This window comes from Myiozetetes cayanensis, unplaced genomic scaffold (genome assembly GCF_022539395.1).
Source record: "Myiozetetes cayanensis isolate MyiCay16 unplaced genomic scaffold, myiCay2020 scf26, whole genome shotgun sequence".
NCBI lineage: Eukaryota > Metazoa > Chordata > Aves > Passeriformes > Tyrannidae > Myiozetetes > Myiozetetes cayanensis.
The window spans coordinates 3,041,889-3,060,840 of NW_026087477.1; the positions used below are offsets into that span (position 1 = coordinate 3,041,889).

Sequence of the window (18,952 nt, forward strand, 5' to 3'; positions counted from 1 at the left end):
TGGCACCAGCACCCAAACCATAGCACCTGTGCCAGCCTGGCAACCCCCTCCAGAGCACCTACCCTCTGTACCCACCTTTTCCCTATGTGGGCATTCCATGTTCATTCCACGTCCCCTCCCATATCACATCCCATGTTCATTCCATGTTCCATCCCGTGTACATCCCTTGTCCCCTGTGCCTCCCCTGTGCACTCCCATCCTGCCGGGCTGTGCCGGGGTGGTGGTCCTGCAGCACACCCCCTGCCCGTGCTGACACGCAGGAAGCAGGGGGGGCTCCAGGGGGCCGCAGCTGCCAGACAAAGGCGGGAAACTCCAGTGGCCAAAATAAACCAGGAGAGGTGAGGGAGTGCCCTTGGCCCAACTCCCACAGCCCCGCCGGGAGGGGCTGGGTGTGCCCAGTGACACCCACCCTGTCACTACCCAGCAGCTGGGGTCCTGGTGTCTGGGGGCCCGTGGGTGCTGGTGGCAGGGCTGGGTACCATGGCCGGGTGCCACAGCTGCTCCCATTGACAGCCGGGGCTGCTCCGAGCTCTCCCGGGTGTGCCCCGAGGGGCTGGGGGAGGTGTTGGGGTCCCGGGGGCGGCACTTTCCCAGGCTCCACCACGACCCCTCCGTCCGCAGGAAGATGCCCCCCCGCCCCCCTTCCCACGCAGCCGGGCATCCCGGTGCCAGTGCCGGTGCCCACATCCGCGGGAAGCAGGCAGGAAGGGGGGGCTGGGGAAGGCTAGCGGGGGTCAGGAGGGAACAGTGTGGTGGGGGCCGGGCGGGTGGGGGGCCCAGCGTGGGCCCGTCAGAACCCCCCGGCGTCATTTAGAGCCGCTCAGGCGGTGACAGGAATTAAATTGCGTTTGGATTTTCTCATCAGCCTCATCCCGGCGCCTCGTTACAGGGAATGTCCCCGCGCCGGCCCGCCGGCTCATTCCCGTCGTGACAGCCGAGAGCAGCGTGCCTGTGCCACGCACCGCTGGGCACGGGGCGGGACGGATGGAGTGGGTGTGGGACTGGGGCTGGGGGCTGGACTGGGGCTGGGGATGGGGTGGGATGGGATGGGATGGGGTGGGATGGGATGGGATGGGCACCACGGGGAAGGCTGTGTGCCACCACAGACCCAGTAGGTACCTTGGGGTGGGTAGTAGGAGGGAGGAGGTTGGGGTGTGGGGCAATACTGTGTAACATGTCCCTGTGGTGTTCACCCAGCCCATCCCACCGTCTCAGTGCAGCCCAGGAGCCCGGGCTTTGCACCTCACCCGGCAATGGGGTGTGAAGGTGCTGGCTGCTCATCTATCTCTGTCAGGGCCATTTGGAGCTGGTGCCACTGGAGTGTGGTGGTGACAGTGCAGCTGGGGGGTTCAGCAGCCCGGGGTCCAGTCCCCATGCCCACCCCCAGGACAGGGTAGGGATTGGGGGTGAGTGGAACTCCCAGAGTGAGTGCCCATGGGGCAGATGGGTTACGTGGGGGCTTTAAAAGGGGGCCAGGGACAAGCACCATTGAGGGTCAGGGCTGGGGGTTGTGTGGCATGAGGGGGCAGTGCTTGGGGATGTTGGCATAGAAGGGAGGCCTGATGCAGTGTCCCCCCTGGGCTGGGCTGTGTCCCCATTGCCCTCCACCCTAGCACTCTGTAGTGGCCCCAGGGCACAACAGTTGCAGGGCTGTGGGGGTCAGGGGGCTCAGAGGTCCCTCTGAGGGGTCCCTCCTGCAGAGCCCCCCCAGTACTGCACCTGTAGCCCCCTCGGCATGTCGGGAGCATCCCTGTGGCACCATCCCCCTATCCAGACACTGGGACCCTCCAGCCTGGGAGTGCCACCATCTCCCGTGGGAGCCCTGGGGGTCTCACGCGGCTGAGGAGCTCCTGGGGGTCCTGTCCCCCAGTCGTGGGGGTCCATGCCATGCCCAGGTCCCGCCGGGCAGAGCTGAGGACCCCCCACTGCCCCCCCAGGTTAAGGACAGGGCGATGGGGGCTCAGGTTTCCCGCTCTGCCGGGCTGGAGCCGGGGGCCATTATCCCCCTCGGAGCATGACGGGCCAGGGGCACATCAAAGGACCTTTGCCATGACCGCAGCTCAGGGGTGCAGGACTCCCTCCCAGCACCTGCCCCGCCCCACTGGACCCCCCGACTCTCATCTCCCCCACTCTCCGGGGCAGCCCCCGTGGGCGTTGGGGCCAGGCCGTGGGCGGGGGGCTCATTTACCAACGTCAGCCCTGCAGTTGGTTTGAATTAGGCTCCTCCAGGCCCGGCACTGATAAGGGAGGGGGTGCAGGGCTGGGGGGGCGTGGGGTATCCGGGGGGCTTCCTGCTCTGCCGTCTGTTACTGGCTGCCAGAGCCACTGCTGACAGACACAAGGACAGCCCCCGCCTCACCACCCCCGGCATCTGTCTGTCCATCCATCCATCCCTCCATTTGTCATCCCTGCATCCACCCACCCCTCCACTCCCCTACAACCAGCCTCGGTTCAGACCACCACCAGCACCCCCATCCCTCCAGCCCTGTTTGGGACCCCCATCCTGCACCCCTACTCCTCCAGCCTCAGTTGCAAACCTAGTCTTGCACCCCAATCCCTATGGCTCCATTTAGGACGCCCATCCTACTACTCCTCCATGCCTCCAGCCCTGTTTGGGACAACCGTTGTGCACCCCAAGCCCTCTACCCCCACTGAGAGCCCCCCTTGTGCTCCCCCACTCCTCCAACCCCATTTGGGACCTCCATTCCGCACCCCCACGCCCCCCTCCCTGCCTGGGACCCCAGTTCTGCTCCCCTGCCCCTCCAGCCTCATTTGGGACCCCCGTCCGGCACGTCCTTGCCGCGGCTTTGGGCGGGGGTGCCGGGCCGCCCCTCCCGCTGAGCGATGGCCGACAGCTGGGCCGGGCCGGGCCGTAACCGGATCCCCGGCGGCGGTGGCGGCGCGGGGGTCCCGGGTGGGGGTCCCGGCGTGGGCTCAGCCTCGGCGCGGGGCCAGGAGTGAGGGACAGGCCACGGTGCATCCCCTGGGGCAGGCATGGGGCACCCCACGCCACGTCCCCTGAGGCTGGTGGGTCCCATCCCAGGATGGATGCCCGGCTGGGGGGGGCGAGGGTGGGGAGGGACCACCAACAGCTGCCCAGCACGGCCTGGTACTGTCACCACCGTGCCGTGGGGAAGGACTGGGGTCGGGACCAGGGGCCGCCAGCCCGAGGGTGCCCATCACCCGGCCCCGAGCCCTGTGCTGCGGCCAGGGCTACGCCAGAGCTGCGCTCCCGGGAGCGCTGGGATCACCGGGATCCCGATTCCTCACGCAGGACTGGGCCTCGTAACCGTGGGTCCCATCCCCGCCCCTGGGACCCCCACACCTGCAGCTGTGCCCATGGATGCAAACCCACACGGCAGAATATTGCCCCGGGCTCACCAGAGCCGTGTGGGGCGGGGGGGTGGAGAGACACCCTGGCAATCAAAGGGCCAGTGACTTTATTACGGCTCATTATACGGGGGGGGGGGCCGGACATGCACCAGGCAACCGTGACAGGGATCGATCTGCTCGGGGGCGAGGGGCTGTGAGACACCCCTTGCACGGCAGGGGAACGGGGAGGGAGGGGGCTGCAACCCCCCAGTGCCCATCACAGCTGCACTGCCCATAATTCAAGCCCTGCACACCCCAGCCCACCCTCCCCAGACCTCCCAGCACCCCCACACTGCAGCTGATGGCTCAGCCTCTCCCCAGCTGCAGCCCACCCGGGGGACACTGCCTCCCCCCATGCTGCCCTCCCTGCTCCTGGAGGTGCTGGTACTGAGGGGGCCCCCCAAAGGCCTCCCCTCCCAGACCCAGCCCAGCCCCTCCAGACAGACCAGGGACTCGGAGTGTTTTTTTCCACAATTTTATTCCAAAAATAAACTCGAGGGGTTGTATAAGTTATGGGGGGCAGGAGCAGGGCTGCACTGGGGGGGGCAGCACCCATCCCCTGCCCCTACCTTCTCTTGTCCTTGATGCTGTAGTGCAGCAGGAGGGGCGCAGGCTGTGGGGATGGTGGGGTCAGGGCTGTGGGACCCCGGGCAGGGACCTCCAACCCCAGCCCAGGACACCAAATCCCAGCTGAGGACCTCCCCCCCAAGGGCAGGGATCCCAAACCCCAGTCCAGGCTCCCCCTGGGGCAGTGACCCCCAGATCCCAGCCCAGAACTCCAAACCCCAGCCCCAGGCCGGGACTCCAAATTCCAGCCCAGACCCCCCTCCCTGGGGCAGGGCCCTCCCCCTGGGGCTGTGCCCTGAACTTGGCCAAGCCCTTCAGGCACCCCCCCTCTCCTGACACGTGCAGGGGCCAAGGGCCCCCTGGGTCACCACTGTGGTCACTGACATCAATCATCCTCCGCCCCCTTGTCCACCACTGCCCCGAGTTCCCCCAGGGAGAGTCCCCCAGCCCTGCCCCTGAACTGGGGGCTCCTGCCCCCCAACGCCCACCTTGCCGAACCAGCGCGAGAGCCAGAGCTGCTTCACCGTCATGTGGTCAGGGAGGGGCTCATTGTCAAACAGGATCTGCACCTGCACAGGGGGCTCTGTCAGGGGGGCTGGGATCCCCCTGGGGCCAGAACCACCCCCGAGTCTGACCCCTGCAGACCCCCACTCACGTGCTGCAGGGGCAGCCCCAGCCGGTGGCACAGGACCCTCCGCAGGTGCCGGATCTGCGCCCGCACCGAGCACCTCACGTACTTCTGCTGCAAGGGACGGAATAGGTCAGGGGGCTGTGGGGACCCCACGCGTTCTCGAGGACCCAACGCACACCCTGGGACCCAGGCAAGCCCTGGGAGAAGGGCTGGGGGTCAGGGTTGGGGGCTGCAGGGACCCCCACTCACCTGCAGCACAGCCTTGCTCTTGTCCTTGCTGGAGCTGAGGGGGGAAGGGGACACGTATCCAGTCTCAGGACTGGAGGCCTGGGGCACTGCCATGCCTAGTGCCCCCTGCCCACCCCACCGAGAGGCTGCAGCCCCCCCGGACTCACCTCAGCTTCTCGAGGCAGAGAGAGACGTGCTCGTCATAGCGGAAATAGTGGGCGCGCGAGTGGTCAAAGGTGCTGTAGGGGAGCCCCATGGGGTCACCCCCCACCGTGTCTGGGGACACGGGGGGCACAGTCAGCCCCCTGTGTCCCCAGCACCACGGCTGGCTATCCCCTGTGCCCGCCCCCTGCCCCCCTGGCCCACCGTCACCGCTGGGCTGTGTCACCCGGTCGAGGCCACGGGACTGGTAGAATTCCCGGATCCGTTTCTCCTCACCTGGAGGTGAGAGGGGACTCAGGGACACACCTGGGACCTGTGTGCCCCCAAGGAGGGCCTCTGGGTGCCCTCAGCCCCCCCACTGCTCTCACTGCACCAAGCTCCTACCACAGGTTGGGGACCCTGTCCCTATTCCCATCCCCATGCCTGTCCCCAATCCTGTCTCCATCCAGTACTCTGTCCCCCTTCCATCCCCATCCCTGTCCCCTCACAGACACACCCCTGACCGTGCCATCCCTCACACCCGTTCCCATGTCCCTTCTCCACTATAGGATACCAGTGCCCACCATGTGTTTCCTGTGCCTTCCATCCTTCCTTCCCATGCCCCCCATCCCTCCCCAGTGCACCCCCAACTCTCCCTCCCACACCCCCCCTTGGTCCCTCCCTCCCTCTGTGTCCCCCAGCCCCACAGCCTCCCTGCCCTAGCACCTATCCCCCCTCCCTGCAGGATCCCTGCTGAGCCCCCCGTACTGTGCTGCAGGCCGGGCACCAGCTTGTAGACAATGTCCTGCATGACCCGGTCCAGTTTGAGGTTGAGCAGCGGCTGCGTCTCGTGGATCTTGGTGTTGCACATGGGGCAGTACTTGCTGGTCTGCAGGTACTTCACAATGCAGCTCTTGCAGACTGGAGACAGGGACAGGTTGGGGTGGGGCCGGGGCTGCATCCCTAGGGCAGTCACAGGCGTGCACCCCCCGCCCCAGGGAGAGGTGAGGGCACTCACAGGTGTGCAGGCACTCGGTGATGGTGGTGGCGTCGATGAAGTACCCGGCACACAGGAAACACACGATGTGCTCGTTCAGCTCCTTCATCTTCACCTTCACCTCCTCCTGCAGGGGCACATCATCCGTCACCCAGAGCCCCCAGAGACCCTCTCACCTGGAAACCGCCCGGCTCACAGAGCCGCTCCTGCCGTTCCTTATTGTGTCAGGGAACAGGATTTTGAGAGGCTGACCACCCTGTCTCCCCTAACTATGCCAGAAAATGGGACTCTGGGAGGCTGCCCCCCGTCTTCCCTTCCTGTGCCATAAAACAGGACTTTGGGGGTCTGGGGGGCCGCGGGTCCCCCCGCGCAGTGCCCGGCCCGGCTCCTTGGCCACGCCCCTCTCGCCACACCCCGCCCCCGCCCCCGCCCCTCGGTCTCACAGCGCCCCGCAGCGGCGGCGCCGCGGCACGGCCTGCCCCTGCTCTCGCCGGCCCCGGTGCTGCCGCCTCCGCCTCCTCCCGGTGCTTCCCGCCCTCCCGATGCGGCCGCTCGCCTCGTTCCGCAGCGGGTCCATCTTGTAGACGGCCTGGAGCTGGTTCCGCAGCCGCATGGCGATGGCCATCGGGCCCCCCTGAGGAGGCGACGCCATCTTAGAGCCGCCTCCGCCTGTGGCCCCGCGCACTTCCGGGTTCGGGGCGGGGCCGCGGTGAGCGACGGGACTACAACTCCCGGCGTGCTCCGCGCGTGGCGTGGAGAGGCGGGCGGCTTGGGCTCGCTCCTGTGGTGACCCCTAACCACGGCCCCGGAGAGACCCCCGGGATCCCGGACCCCGCCAGACCTTGTCCGTGACCGGGGGACCCACCGGGAGACGCGGCTGACGGACCCGCCGTGCTCTGGGGAAGGGGGGGTGGTCCTAATTGCGATGGCCAATACCGAGGGGGCGCTCCCTTGACAGGCAGCAGCCGTCGCCAATCAGAGAGGGCGTTGAGTGCGCGTGGTGCCGCGGACTGCCGGCAGGGGGCAGCAGCGCGCCGCGGGCAGCGGGGGGACACGGGGGGAGCGGGGGACACGGGGAGAGCGGGGGACACGGGGGAGCAGGGGGACACGGGGGCAGGGGGGACACGGGGGAGCAGGGGAATGCGGGGGACACGGGGAGCAGGGGACACGGGGGAGTGGAGGGACACGGGGGAGCAGGGGAATGCGGGGGACACGGGGGAGCAGGGGACACAGGGGGAGCAGGGGACACAGGGGAGCAGGGGACACAGGGGGAGTGGGGGAACACGGGGGAGGGAGGGACATGCGGGGGAGCAGGGGAATGCGGGGGACACGGGGGAGCGGGGGAACACGGGGAGCGGGGGGACACGGGGGAGCGGGGAACACGGGGGAGCAGGGGAACGCGGGGAGCGGGGAACACGGGGGAGCAGGGGAATACGGGGAACACAGGGGGAGCGGGGGAACACGGGGGAGCGGGGGACACGGGGGAGCGGGGAACGCGGAGGGAGCGGGGGAACGCGGGGGAGCGGGGAATACGGGGGAGCGGGGAATGCGGGGGACACGGGGGAGCGGGGGAATACGAGGGGAGCGGGGAACGCGGGGGAGCGGGGGAATACAGGGGGACACAGGGGAGCAGGGGAACACGGGGGGAGCGGGGGAATACGGAGGGCACAGCGCTGGGCTGCAGGGGTCCAGGAGCACAGGCTGGGGTGCCGGGGTGCTGGCACTGGCAGTTTGGGATGCCGAGTGCTGGCAGAGTTGAAGTACTGGGGTGCTGGCAGCTCGGAGTGCCGGGGTTCAGGCAGGGTTGGGGGTGGCACTGATTGTTCGGGGTGCTGGGGTGTTGCTGGGATATCGAGGTGCTGGCGTCTCGGGGTGTCGGCGTGCTTGGGTGCTGACGTTTGGGGTTGCGGGTGCTGGGTGCTGACAGGGTTGTGGATGGCGCTGGCAGACCCGGGGTGCCGGTGCGCTGGCACCCTCCGGCGCAGTCGGAGCCGTGCTAATGGGGTTTGGCTCAGGGGAAGCAGCGGCCGCGCTAATGCGGAGTCGAGCTGAGCCGAGAGGGCCGCCACGGTCCCTCACCGCCTCTTAGTGCCCCCCACAGCTCCACACGGCTTCTCACGGACTGGGCACCCTCCCGGGACCAAAGCCCGGGCGGCGAGGAAGAGGCTGCTGCTTACCATGTGGTGGGAACGGGCGGGAGGCCACGGCAGGATCCCCAGGCTAGGGCTGGCACGCACCACCCCGGCACAGAGCTCCTGGGACACAGCCGCGCTGCCAGCCCTGCTCCGACACCGTCACCGGCTTTGCGCGGGCTGCCACAGCCAGGGATAGTGCGGGCCTGGGTGCTCCTTCTCCCGACCCTGATCCCGATCCCGGTCTCGGTCCTGATCCAGGTCTTGGTCCAGATCCCGGTCAGAGCACGTGTCCCCATCATCTCAGCTCGTCCAGTCAGCCCAGTGTGCCCAGTCCAGTCCCACTGGCCGGACTGGCTCGGCCCCCCGCGACTGACTGGAGCGGCTCAGCCTTGGCTCCGTGCGGCACCGCCCGAGTGCCGGTGTCCCCCCAGCCCCCCGTCCCGGGCCGCGCACGGTGTGTGGCCGGGCCCCGGCACCCCACCGGCAGCAGCACGAGCCCCTCCCGGTGCCGGGGCGCCGGCGGGCAGAGGCGCAGGACCAGCCCCCGCCCCGGGCGGACCACGGCCCCCGCCGCCCGCCCACCCCGGGCCCGCCCCTCCGGGGAGGCGAGAGTGCGGCGGGGGCCAGTGACCCCCGCCTGGGGAGAGTCCGGCCCCATCTGTACCTGCCAGGAGCCATCCGGGGAGGAGCAGTGGGCTGCGGGGGTTACAGAGGGGCCAGCGCGGTCCCGCGGCGGGACAACATCGCTCTCTGCCGCTGCCGTGATGAGCACCGGCACGGCACTGGGCAATAGCACCGGCAGCCCCGACCAGAGAAGGAGTGGGCTCCGTGGGTGGCTGTGCACGGGCCCCACGGGGCTGGGGGCAGGGTGCCCTCCCCGGGCCGGGGTGCCAGCAGTGGGTGCTCATGGAGCTGCCCCTGCCAGCCGGGCACGCGCGAGGCCACGGATCCATCTCTCCGTTAATAATTGATGGTGGGAGCCGCCAGGGACGCGTGGGGCTTCGGGGCTGAGGCTTTTAGCTCACCCTGCTCAGATATTCAGCTCCATTTCCGCGGCAGGGCCGGGGCGGCTCCTTCTGGGAAGTGTTGCCAGGGGCTTTCCTGGCCAGACCCCTCACTGGGGCTGAGCGAGGCTGGGCCGAGGCCGGACGTGTTTGTGACCGCAGTGGGAGCAGGGCTGGGGCTGGGCTGAGGCCAGACTCGCTCATGATCGCAGTGGTGCAGGCCAGCAGTGTTAGGCTGCCCTGCTCGGTTCCACCGTACCACAGCTGGAGCCAAGATCCTGTCCTGGCTTTCCCGTGGCTGGAGCCACTGGCCCAGCCCCACGCTGGCCCCACATGCTGGGTCGTGGCCCCATGGGCGCTCTGAGGATGGTGTAACCATGGCAAGGCAGGCAGGGGGCTGTGACAGGGTGTGTGGACATGGCTCCACCAGGGTGGTCAGGGGTCCCTGTAAGGTGAGCAAAAAGTCCTTTAGGGAAGGCGAGGGAACCTCAGAGCAGGCAGGATGGGCAAGGGTCCCCAGCAGTGCTGGTAGGGAGTGGGCAGGGGACCGTATCAAGGTAGGCAGGAGTCTTCAAGGATGGACAGGAGTCTCCATAGGGTGGGCAGGGGTCTCCCAGCAGTCCCTGTGAGGTGGGCAAGGGTCCCCAGAGGGTATGCAGGGATCCCTGGTAGGCGGGCAGGGGTCCTCATTGTGGCGGGGGCTGGGCACTTATGGACTGAGCTCCTGTCTAATGCACCGAGTGCATCTGCAGAATCCAATTAACCTTCGATAACGAGGCCCTGAGCAACGCGGCTGTCAGCGGCCACCGGCCACCGGCACATGGCTGTCAGTGGACACCGGACACTGGCACATGGCAGCCCCTGATGAGCACCCAGTCCAGTGGGATGGGCAGCACTGTCACCACAGCCCCTGGCCAGGCAGGACCCCCCAGCAGCCCCCAGCTGGCGTTGGGCCCTGGATAGGCGGGGATGGGGGTACACGGGCACCCCAAGGAGCACCCAGCATGGAAGAGGGTCCTGGTGTGCCTACCCATGGCTCCTAGGCACTGGCCCTACTGACCGGGGGCTGGAGCTGCCTGTCCTGGAGCCCAAGGTGTGCCCCCACTCCCGCAGTGCCCCCTTCTGCCCCCTGCTCCATTGCCCTCCCTGCTGCCCTCACTCCACTGAAGGGCTGGGGGCTCGGCTGCTGTCCCACTGGCATCAGAGCTGGCCATGGCAGGTGCTGCCGACTGGCAGCGCTCACTGGGACACCTCGCAGATAGAGACGTGCAAACACAGCACCTCTGCAGCCTCTCTAGCCCAGGCTATGCCTCCCCCCAGCTCCTCTGCCCCTGCTCCCAGCTGCACCCTCAGTCCGGGCCCCCGGCACCCACTGGGGAGGGGGCTGCCCTGCCCCCCGACCCCGCTGTTCCCCGCCTCAGGGGCTGCCGTCTGGGGGTGCCCGGGGCGAGCAGCCCCCACAGCCGGGGGTTGGCGTCACCGTGCAGCCGCCCCCGCATCCATGTGGCACCGGCTCCTCCCCGAGGACACCGCGCAGACGCCGAGGGCCACCGTGACGTCCGGCCGGGCGACTCGGCCATCGGGGCCCCGGGAGCCCCAGTGGCCACATCGATCCCGTCCTGACCTCATCCCCGCCCTATACCAACCCCATCCCGATCCCCTCCTGACCCCATCCCGAATCCACCGCAGCCCTATTCTGTCCCCATCCATCCCCATCCCAGCCCTCCCGGCGGGTCGGGCGGGTCGGGGTGGGCACCGCGCCCACCGGCTGCTGCAGCCTTACCCCGCGCACCCTGTCCGGGTGCCGGCGCCCGCGGCGGGCGGGCGGCGGGGGGCACCGGGAGTGTTTCATGCGGTTAAGAAGTGTCTGATTGAGGCAGGAGGCGCCAGCAGCTCCCCCGGGAGCCGCAAGCCAAGGACTGGAGGACCAAATGCAGGCTAAAGTAATCCAATCTGGGCTGGTTCATCTAATTAGCCCAGAATTAACCCAGCAGCCAGAGAGGAGCTGACTGTCCCTCCAGTTTGCCAGCGGGTTTGGGGGGAAGCGGGAGGAAGAAGGGGACGTCCAACAGTAATGAGATTACGGGGGGGAGCGGGCGGGAGCGGGCGCTCGGCAGCCTCTGGCCGGTGGGAAGTGGGGCCCTGCCACGTCCCCGCCGCGCCATCGCTGCGATGGCCGGGGCACCGGGGCGACCGCCGGCGGCACCGGGGGCAGGCAGGGACCTGTCCCAGCGACCCCCACTCCGGCAGCAGTGCCCACAGCATCGCTGCTGGGGACGGGGCCGCCGGCACGGCAGCACCAGGAACGTGGCACCACGAAGCTGCACAACTGCACCGGCAGCTCCAGGGCCGTGGTGGGGGACAGGGTGAAGGCCCTGGCAGTTCCTGGCAGGAGCCCCTTGGGGGGGGTGAGTGGGGGCCAGACCCCCTGTGTGACCCCCTTGCTCTCAGCTCGGCTGTGCTGAGGGTCAGGGTGGCCCGGGGGGTTGGGGTGGGGGTGCAGGTCTGGTGGTGGCAGGACCTGGTGCAGCAGAGGCCAAAAGGTTGATTCCCTCCTGGAACTGAGCAAGCTCCCCTTTTTCACTGCGTTCCCTACAGCCATCCCTGCCACCCAGCTGCCAGGTCATGTTTCTGCCTGACATGTGGATGTGTCCCCTGTGCCCAATGAAGACCCCCAGGCCAGCCCCCCCTGAGGTGGGAGGAGGCATACACCAAGGATGTGGGGGGTCCCTGCTGTGGCCAAGGAATGAGGAAGGGTTTGTACTGGCACAGTGGGGGGTCCCAGGGGCAGGGTCGCTGCCTGGCCTCACAGTGGCTCTGGGGACCCTGGGACAGGCACAGGGACATGGCCTCCATTCCGGTAGCCCACGGGTGGACAGGGCCAGTGGCACGAAGCAGTGACACTGAGGGGCACCCTGCATCCACAGCCGGGGCAGGAGGGGGCTCACGACTCTCTTAGCACCCTCGGCCCTTCCCTGCAGCCCTGGCCTTGCTGTTGGAAGGTGCTAGGCAGGGGGGCTGCTCCGGCCAGGAGTGCTGCCTGCAGACCCCCGTGGGCATGGGGCGGGTCCCGGTGCAGGCAGGCGCCGGGTGAGCCTGTGTCACCCCTGGCCCCATCCCAGCCCCCCAATCCATCTCCCAGCCCGGCAGATTTCAGCCCCTGGGCATGGCAACATCTGCCTTCTGCTCCGGGTTCAATTAACCTGCTGCCGCCTCCTCCTCCAGCACCGGCCATTTCCTCCCACCACCGCTGTCACTGCCGCCGCTGGCACTGTCACCACCGTCACCGCCACTGCCACCACCACCGGCTGCACCCCACTGGGTCACAGTGAGCCCCTTTGCCGGGGGCTCTCTCCTGGTGGGAAAGCCACAGCAGGAGCACTGGGTGTTTGTCCAGGCACCTGTCAGGCTGTGAGCCAGGAACACCAGGAAGCCATGGCCCCGATAGGGCAGGGTCCCTGTGCTGTGCCCCCCTTCCATTTCTGTGCGCACAGGGACCCACGCCCACGGCAGGGGGGCTCCCACTGTGACCCTGGTACGGAAAAGGGCAGCTTGGCCTTGCCCGGTGCCACAGTGGGGCCGGTACGAGGGTGGCACGAGCGTGTGCCCATGCAGCCCCAGCGGAGCTGTGGATGCAGGGACAGGAGCCCCACACTGCGGCGTGTCTGAGACCACCCGCTGACCCGGGCCTGCTCGATGCCCCTAAGATGTGGAGTGCCCTTGGTGTGCAGTGTCCCCGGTGCCCCCGGGCCTGCCTAGTGCCGCTGGGGTGTGGGGTGCCCCCGGGGCGTGCAGTGCTCCCGGTGCGGCAGCTGCAGCCCCCGGTGCCGCCGTGATTTACAGGCGCAGGCCCCCGTAATGTCATTTGCCCTAGACCGGTGGCGCCAGGGTGCCCGGGCGGCCCCCCATCCCCCCCTCCAGATCCTGACCTGGGGCTACGACCCGCCTGGGAGCCGCTGGGACCCACCCGTGGGGCGACCGCGCCCCTGTCGCGATAGTCACCAGAGGACCCAGCCCAGCCCGCGTCGCTCTCCGCTGCCGTTACCTCCCGTCGGCGGGGCCGCCTTGGCCTCCGCGACCGGGAAAGGCGGCGCGGGGACTGGGGTCCATCACTGGCAATGGCGGGGCTGAGGGTCTCGGGGTCCACCACCCTGAACAGCGAGTCCGCATGGCCCAGGAACTGCAAGTCGGTGCAGGGTCGATGCCCCGGGAACGATGGTTTCCCGGGAACCAGGGTTCCTGCAATTTGCAGCAGCAGCTCGGGGGTACCAGAATCCACGTCCCCGGGATGGGTCCGTGTCGTGGGTGGCCCGGGGCAAACCCCAGGTCCCCGTACCGGGCGCGGCAGCTTCGGGGCCACCAGATCCGTTTGCTCCGCTCTGGACTGGGTCGGCGGGACCGGGCTCGGTGCGAGGCCTGCGTGCCCCGAGAGCGGCGGGATCGGGACCTCTCCGTGCGCTCCGGGTCGGGACAACGGCGCCGCGCCAGGGGCTGCTCCGTGTGCCCCGGCAGGGAGGGGTAGGACCTGCTGGAAGCCCCGACGGGGCTGCGGGTGGAGTGGGAGCGCGGAGAGACGCCGGAGGGGTCCCGGGGCCGGGCGGGGCGCGGGCGCTCGGGATCCGACGGGCCCATCCGCCCGGTCCGGAGCGGCGGCGGCGGCGGCGGCGGGAGGGGGCTCGGGGCGGGGCCCCGGGCTGTCAATCAAGGGGCGCGGCCGCCAATCAGGGCGCGGGCGGTGGGAGTTCGGTCGGTCCGGATGGAGAGGGGCAGAAAAGCGCGTCCCGCCGGGGCCCTCAGCCCACCCGCGCTCCCGCCCCGGGGCCGCCAGCGGCCGCGAGCCATGCCCCGCACCCTGCCCCGAGCCCGCACCCGCACCCCGCACCTGCCCCGCAGCGGGCACCCACTCCGCATCCACCCCCGGCACCTACCCCGCACCCTGCCCCGGGCCCGCACCCGCACCCTGCACCGCGCCCTGTCCCGCACCAGGCACCCCGTGACCGCCTTCGCTGCCACCCCTCGCCGTCCTCCGGCCATGCCCGCGCCCCGCCGGCTCTGAGCGCGGCCGCGATGGAGCGGGAGGGCAGCGGCCCGGGTCCCCCCGCGCCCCACGAGCCCATCAGCTTCGGCATCGACCAGATCCTGGGCGGCCCCGAGCCCGCGGGGCCGCACCGGGCGGCTGCGGAGCCCGACTACGGGCTGTACGGCGGCGGGTACGGCCCCGCCGGTCCGCTCGGTTCCTACAACCTCAACATGAGCATGAACGTGAGCGTGAACGTGACCCCCTCGCCCGCCGCGCCGCCCGCCGGGGTCATCCGCGTCCCGGCACACCGACCCGCGCCCGCTCCGCCGCCCGCCGCCCCCGCCGCGCAGCCCCCGGGGCCCGCGCTGCCGGGGCTCACCTTCCCCTGGATGGAGACCACGCGCCGCATCGCCAAGGACCGGCTCTCAGGTGAGCGGGCGGGACTGCTGCCGGCGGCTTTTGACGGCTCCGGGGCTCACAAGACACCGGCATTTCCCGGGGCTCCGTCGGGGCGGTGCGGCGCGGCGGGCGAGACGCGGTGCGGGTCGGTGCGGGCTCGGGGACCGACCAGTCAAGGCGGGGACCGTGATCTCTGCCGGTTTCCGCAGCGCCCGGTCCTCGGCCGCCGCCGTCGGGGCCCGTGGGAGCGGCTAGGGGCTGGCGCGGCCACCGGCGTCTCCACCGCTGCACCGAGCAGGGTCCGGCGGCTCCGTGCAGCTCCTGAGGGGTCCCACCGGGCTCTGGCCTCGGGCTGCGCTCCTTGTCCAGTCCCTTCCCCGGTCCGGGGGTCACTGCATGCTAACCCCATCTCACCGTAACGGGGGTTCTGCCGGGGGCTGTGGGGAGCCAAAAGGTGGGGTGGGGGCTCTGCGGGGTGCAGAGTGGAGCTCTCTCGGTGCACAGAGCGGGGTGGGGGCTCTGCAGGGAGTGGGGTGTGATGAGGGGTCTTCATGGGGACAGGGTGTAGGGTGGGGGGACCTGACATGGGACTGCAGGACAAAGCCTGTCCGTGTATAGAGTGGGTGCCCTAGACCCATGAACCTCAGAGAATGGGGGTGGTGGAGGTGAATGTCTGTGGGATGTGTGGGGATGGGACCCCCAGACCCACATGTGCAGGGATTGGTGCAGAACACAGAGTGCTGGTGCTGTGGGAGAGACCAGGGTGGGCCTGTGTTGGGGCCAGGGTGAGCAGACAGAGGCATGGGTGTTGTGGAGGCCGTGAAGGGTCCCGGTGGGGCCGGGGGCTGAGTGCCACGGTGAGGGCTGAGTGCCGGTGCTGGCGCAGGGTTGCTGCACCCCTGAGGAGCACGAGCGGGTGCTGAGGTCGGGGTCCCAGGCACTGGGACTGCCTGTGGGTGCCACGGACCCCGGCCTGGCTCAGCTCGGCTCCCACCCAAGATGGCGGCACTGCCACGTCTGCAGCGCGGCCGCATGTGGGGACGAGGCCGGGGGCCATGTGGGGCTGGGGACTGAGCACCGGCCACGGGGTGATGGGGCAGTGTGGGATGGGAGGCTGGGGACAGTGGCGGTCCCACCTGGGCGCCAGCAGAACCATGTTCACCTCCCGGCCCGCCATCACAGCGGTGACGAAGCACCGTCCCCGCGCAGGGGTGGTGGGTGACGTCCTCGTCTCCTGCCTGGCGCCGGTGGTGGGTGGATGGGGCGGCCCCTCCCAGTACGGGGTCTCCCAGCCGCAGCCATCACTCAGCGCTGGCCTTGGGGTGGGCTGCGGGCAGGCGGCATCTGGTCCCGGCTTGGGGCCGCCCCGCGCGGGGAGGGGTGCGGGGGCCTCCATCCCCCCGACTGCGCGGCTCCACCTGCGTCAACCGCATCCGCCCCCGCCGGCGGGCAGGCGGCCTCCTGGGCGCAGGTGGGAGGGAGGGTCTGCGGGCGTCAGGAGGACCCCGGGGTGCTGTGGGCTGTGCCCCATGTCCCTGTGCCATGGGGGCCCAGGTCGCACGGTCACCCTTGGGCCGGGCCATGTCCAGCCCTGCCCACGCTGGCCCTGGTGATGACCACATTGACACAAGGTGCCATAAGGCTGTGGTGCCACAGGGCCATGGGGCCGCGGGACCATGGTATGGCCATGGCTGCTACTGGAGCAGGAGGGCAGTGGGTGCTGGGTGCTGACCCCGCTAAACCCTCACCTTTCCCCACGCCACTTTGCTGCCGTGAAGCTCCCTGCGGCTCCAGCTGGATTCGGGAATGCGACACACTGGCCTAGCCAGGTCTGGGTCACACCTCCTCTGGGAAGGGACACCGACCCCCGGCACTCCAGCAGCTGCCGATGGTCAGCTGGGCACTGCTGGCACATGGAGGCAGATGCTGGGACATGGAGGGAGACACCATCTGCCTTCTGACACCTTCTAGGGTCCCACCCCCTACCCGGGAGGGCTGGGCAGCCCCTGCTGAGTGGCGAAGGCTCCTTGGGGGCTGCGACGGGGTTTGGTGTCTGGGGAGGGTGGTTTGTGCAGCTGGAGCCTGATGGTCCTGCATCATCTTGTGACCAGAGTAGCCCATCCACCCTGTCCTGGTGCCCACCCCTGGGCTGGGGAGTGATCATGCTGTGGCTGTGCAGTGGAAAAGGGTCCTCCCTTGAACTACCTCTTGAGCTGCCCCTGGGTCTCTGGGCTGGGGGAGTGGGTAGGGATGACTCAGGGTGTCCCCTCCCTTCCCCTCCCCAGCAGCACTGGTGGCTTCCAGGGTGTCCCCTCCCTTCCCCTCCCCAGCAGCACTGGTGGCTTCCTGGAGCTCCTTGTCCCTTGGCTCCCCCAGAGCTCCTCATCGCCACCCCAAGGTGGCGGGGTCCCCATGGCCCCGAGCTCCCCAGCATCCCCCCAGGCTCCTGCTCTGCCCTGCTCTGCTGGGGTCCCCTCCAGAGCCTTCCCATCACCCCACTTTCCCCACAGCTGCACTGTCCCCCTTCACGGCCACGCGGCGCATTGGGCACCCCTACCAGAACCGGACACCGCCCAAACGCAAGAAGCCGCGGACGTCCTTCTCCCGGGTGCAGATCTGCGAGCTGGAGAAGCGCTTCCACCGGCAGAAGTACCTGGCCTCGGCCGAGCGTGCCACCCTGGCCAAGGCCCTCAAGATGACAGATGCCCAGGTCAAGACTTGGTTCCAGAACCGTCGCACCAAGTGGAGGTAACAGGGCAGCTGCCACAACCACACCCCCCACATCCCTCTGGCAGCCCAACCCCGCATCCCTCTGGCAGCCCTTCCCCTGGATCCCCCCAGCAGCTGCCCCCCACTACAGCTAAGCCCCCCCACCCTGCAAGAGGCTGGACTGGGGAGGGATGAGACGTCCATCACTGTGGCATCCCCTGTGCCCAGCTGGATGAAGTCTGATGGTGTCATGGGATGTGCCACAGCATCACACGGCGGTGCTGAGGGCCAAGGGACGGGGCTGCAGGACGGTGCCACACTGACACAGGGTGGTGCTGAGGACCGAGGGACGGGGCTGTGGGGCGGTACCACAGTGACACAGTGGTGCTGAGGGCCAAGGGACAGGGCTGTGGGGCAGTGCTGGCGGTGCCAGCTGTGGTCCGTACCATGGGTGGGTATCCGCAGGCGTCAGACGGCGGAGGAGCGCGAGGCGGAGCGGCAGCAGGCCAACCGGCTGATGCTGCACCTGCAGCAGGAGGCCTTCCAGAAGAGCCTGGCACAGCCGCTGCCGCAGGACCCGCTCTGCATGCACAACTCCTCGCTCTACGCCCTGCAGAACCTCCAGCCCTGGGCCGAGGACAACAAGGTGACATCGGTCTCGGGGGTGGCCTCCGTGGTGTGAGGGCCCCGGGTGTTGCCGATGTGCCGGGAGGTGGCAGTGGGAGCCCAGCCTGCAGCAGGGAGGGAGCTGCAGCCTCTCATGGGCAGCCCCCTCCCTGCCACTGACAGCCCCCTTGGACCCCCTGGCTGGGTGGCCATGCCCCTGCAATTGGACTCAAAGCTTTACCGAATCCCACCTGGAGCACCGCTGTGGGAAGCCCCCTGCCTGGACCCCTGGGAGCCCACAGACAGGCCCCTACACCCTGCAGAGCTCTGCAGCCTCCCCACCCTAGGGGCCCTGTGCCAGGGCAACTCCTCAGGGGTCCCTGCTCAGGACCTGCTACCAACCCACCAGCGGCTCCATGGGTCAGACTGGGGCAGCCACAGTCCCTGGCCCACCTGGAGCAAGGCACAGTGTGGACATCCCATTCCTGGTGCTGGGAGACACCCCCCCCCCAGACCCAGTGGGGTCTGCACCCACCACACCACTTGCCTTATCCCTGGAGTTTGCCACCTCTGGCTTCCAGCTGTGCCCACCATGCTGGATGAAGAATTTGGCCACCCCAGCTCCACCCCAGTGGTGGGACAGACTGATGGACTGGGCCCCTGGCCCTGCACTCACTGATCTGTCAGCTCCCTGGGCCCAGATGTGCCCCCACGGCACCCTGTCATGGACTTGGGGTGCTCCCTATGCTGATGGGGTGCACCAGCCCCTGAATCCCCCTAGGATCCCCATCACCTCCCACAGACTGAGCCTTCACGACCCACAGCACACTCGTGGGGGGGTGGAGGGGTGACCCCCTAAGAGACCCAGTGACCCCCCAAGTACGGGTTTTCCCCCCACGAGACCTTCCAGCCCCACTCTGGCCTCAACTGGTGATGATGGAGAGGAGGAAGGGGGGGAACAGCAATGACCTTGACCCCGAACTCGACCTTGCCCCCCACCTGACTGCTATCCACGACGCTGCGGCCCCTTGCCCCACTTTTGGGGGGCAGGCTGCTGCCGGTCCCCCGCCTCCGTTGCTGCCGGGAGGAGTCGGACAGTCGGTACCGGCGGGATTGGCTGCTGTTCCGTGACGCGGGGGGGAG

At 69.0% G+C, this 18,952-nt stretch overlaps 2 protein-coding genes across 3 annotated transcripts; one reads left to right on the forward strand and one right to left on the reverse strand.

The window, feature by feature from the left end:
• Positions 1-3,833: 3,833 nt before the first annotated feature.
• Positions 3,834-6,628, reverse strand: PCGF1 (polycomb group ring finger 1). Of its 2 annotated transcripts, none has more exons than XM_050321130.1 (9): positions 6,493-6,628; positions 5,958-6,063; positions 5,708-5,860; positions 5,165-5,236; positions 4,966-5,074; positions 4,820-4,853; positions 4,595-4,678; positions 4,428-4,508; positions 3,834-3,985 (listed from the first exon to the last, which is right to left on the reverse strand). In XM_050321130.1, the coding sequence occupies exons 1-9, from the start codon at positions 6,586-6,588 to the stop codon at positions 3,938-3,940; spliced, it is 783 nt and encodes a 260-aa protein (XP_050177087.1). In that variant the 5' UTR covers positions 6,589-6,628; the 3' UTR covers positions 3,834-3,937. The 2 variants fall into 2 exon arrangements, with proteins under 2 accessions (XP_050177087.1, XP_050177086.1); XM_050321129.1 differs by having other exon boundaries at positions 4,595-4,681.
• Positions 6,629-13,831: 7,203 nt separating this feature from the next.
• TLX2 (T cell leukemia homeobox 2) lies at positions 13,832-18,241 on the forward strand. Its single transcript, XM_050321507.1, has 4 exons — positions 13,832-14,020; positions 14,062-14,524; positions 17,005-17,242; positions 17,669-18,241. Exons 1-4 carry the CDS (start codon positions 13,832-13,834, stop codon positions 17,883-17,885), a joined length of 1,107 nt encoding a protein of 368 aa, XP_050177464.1. The 3' UTR covers positions 17,886-18,241.
• The last annotated feature ends 711 nt before the right edge of the window (positions 18,242-18,952 follow it).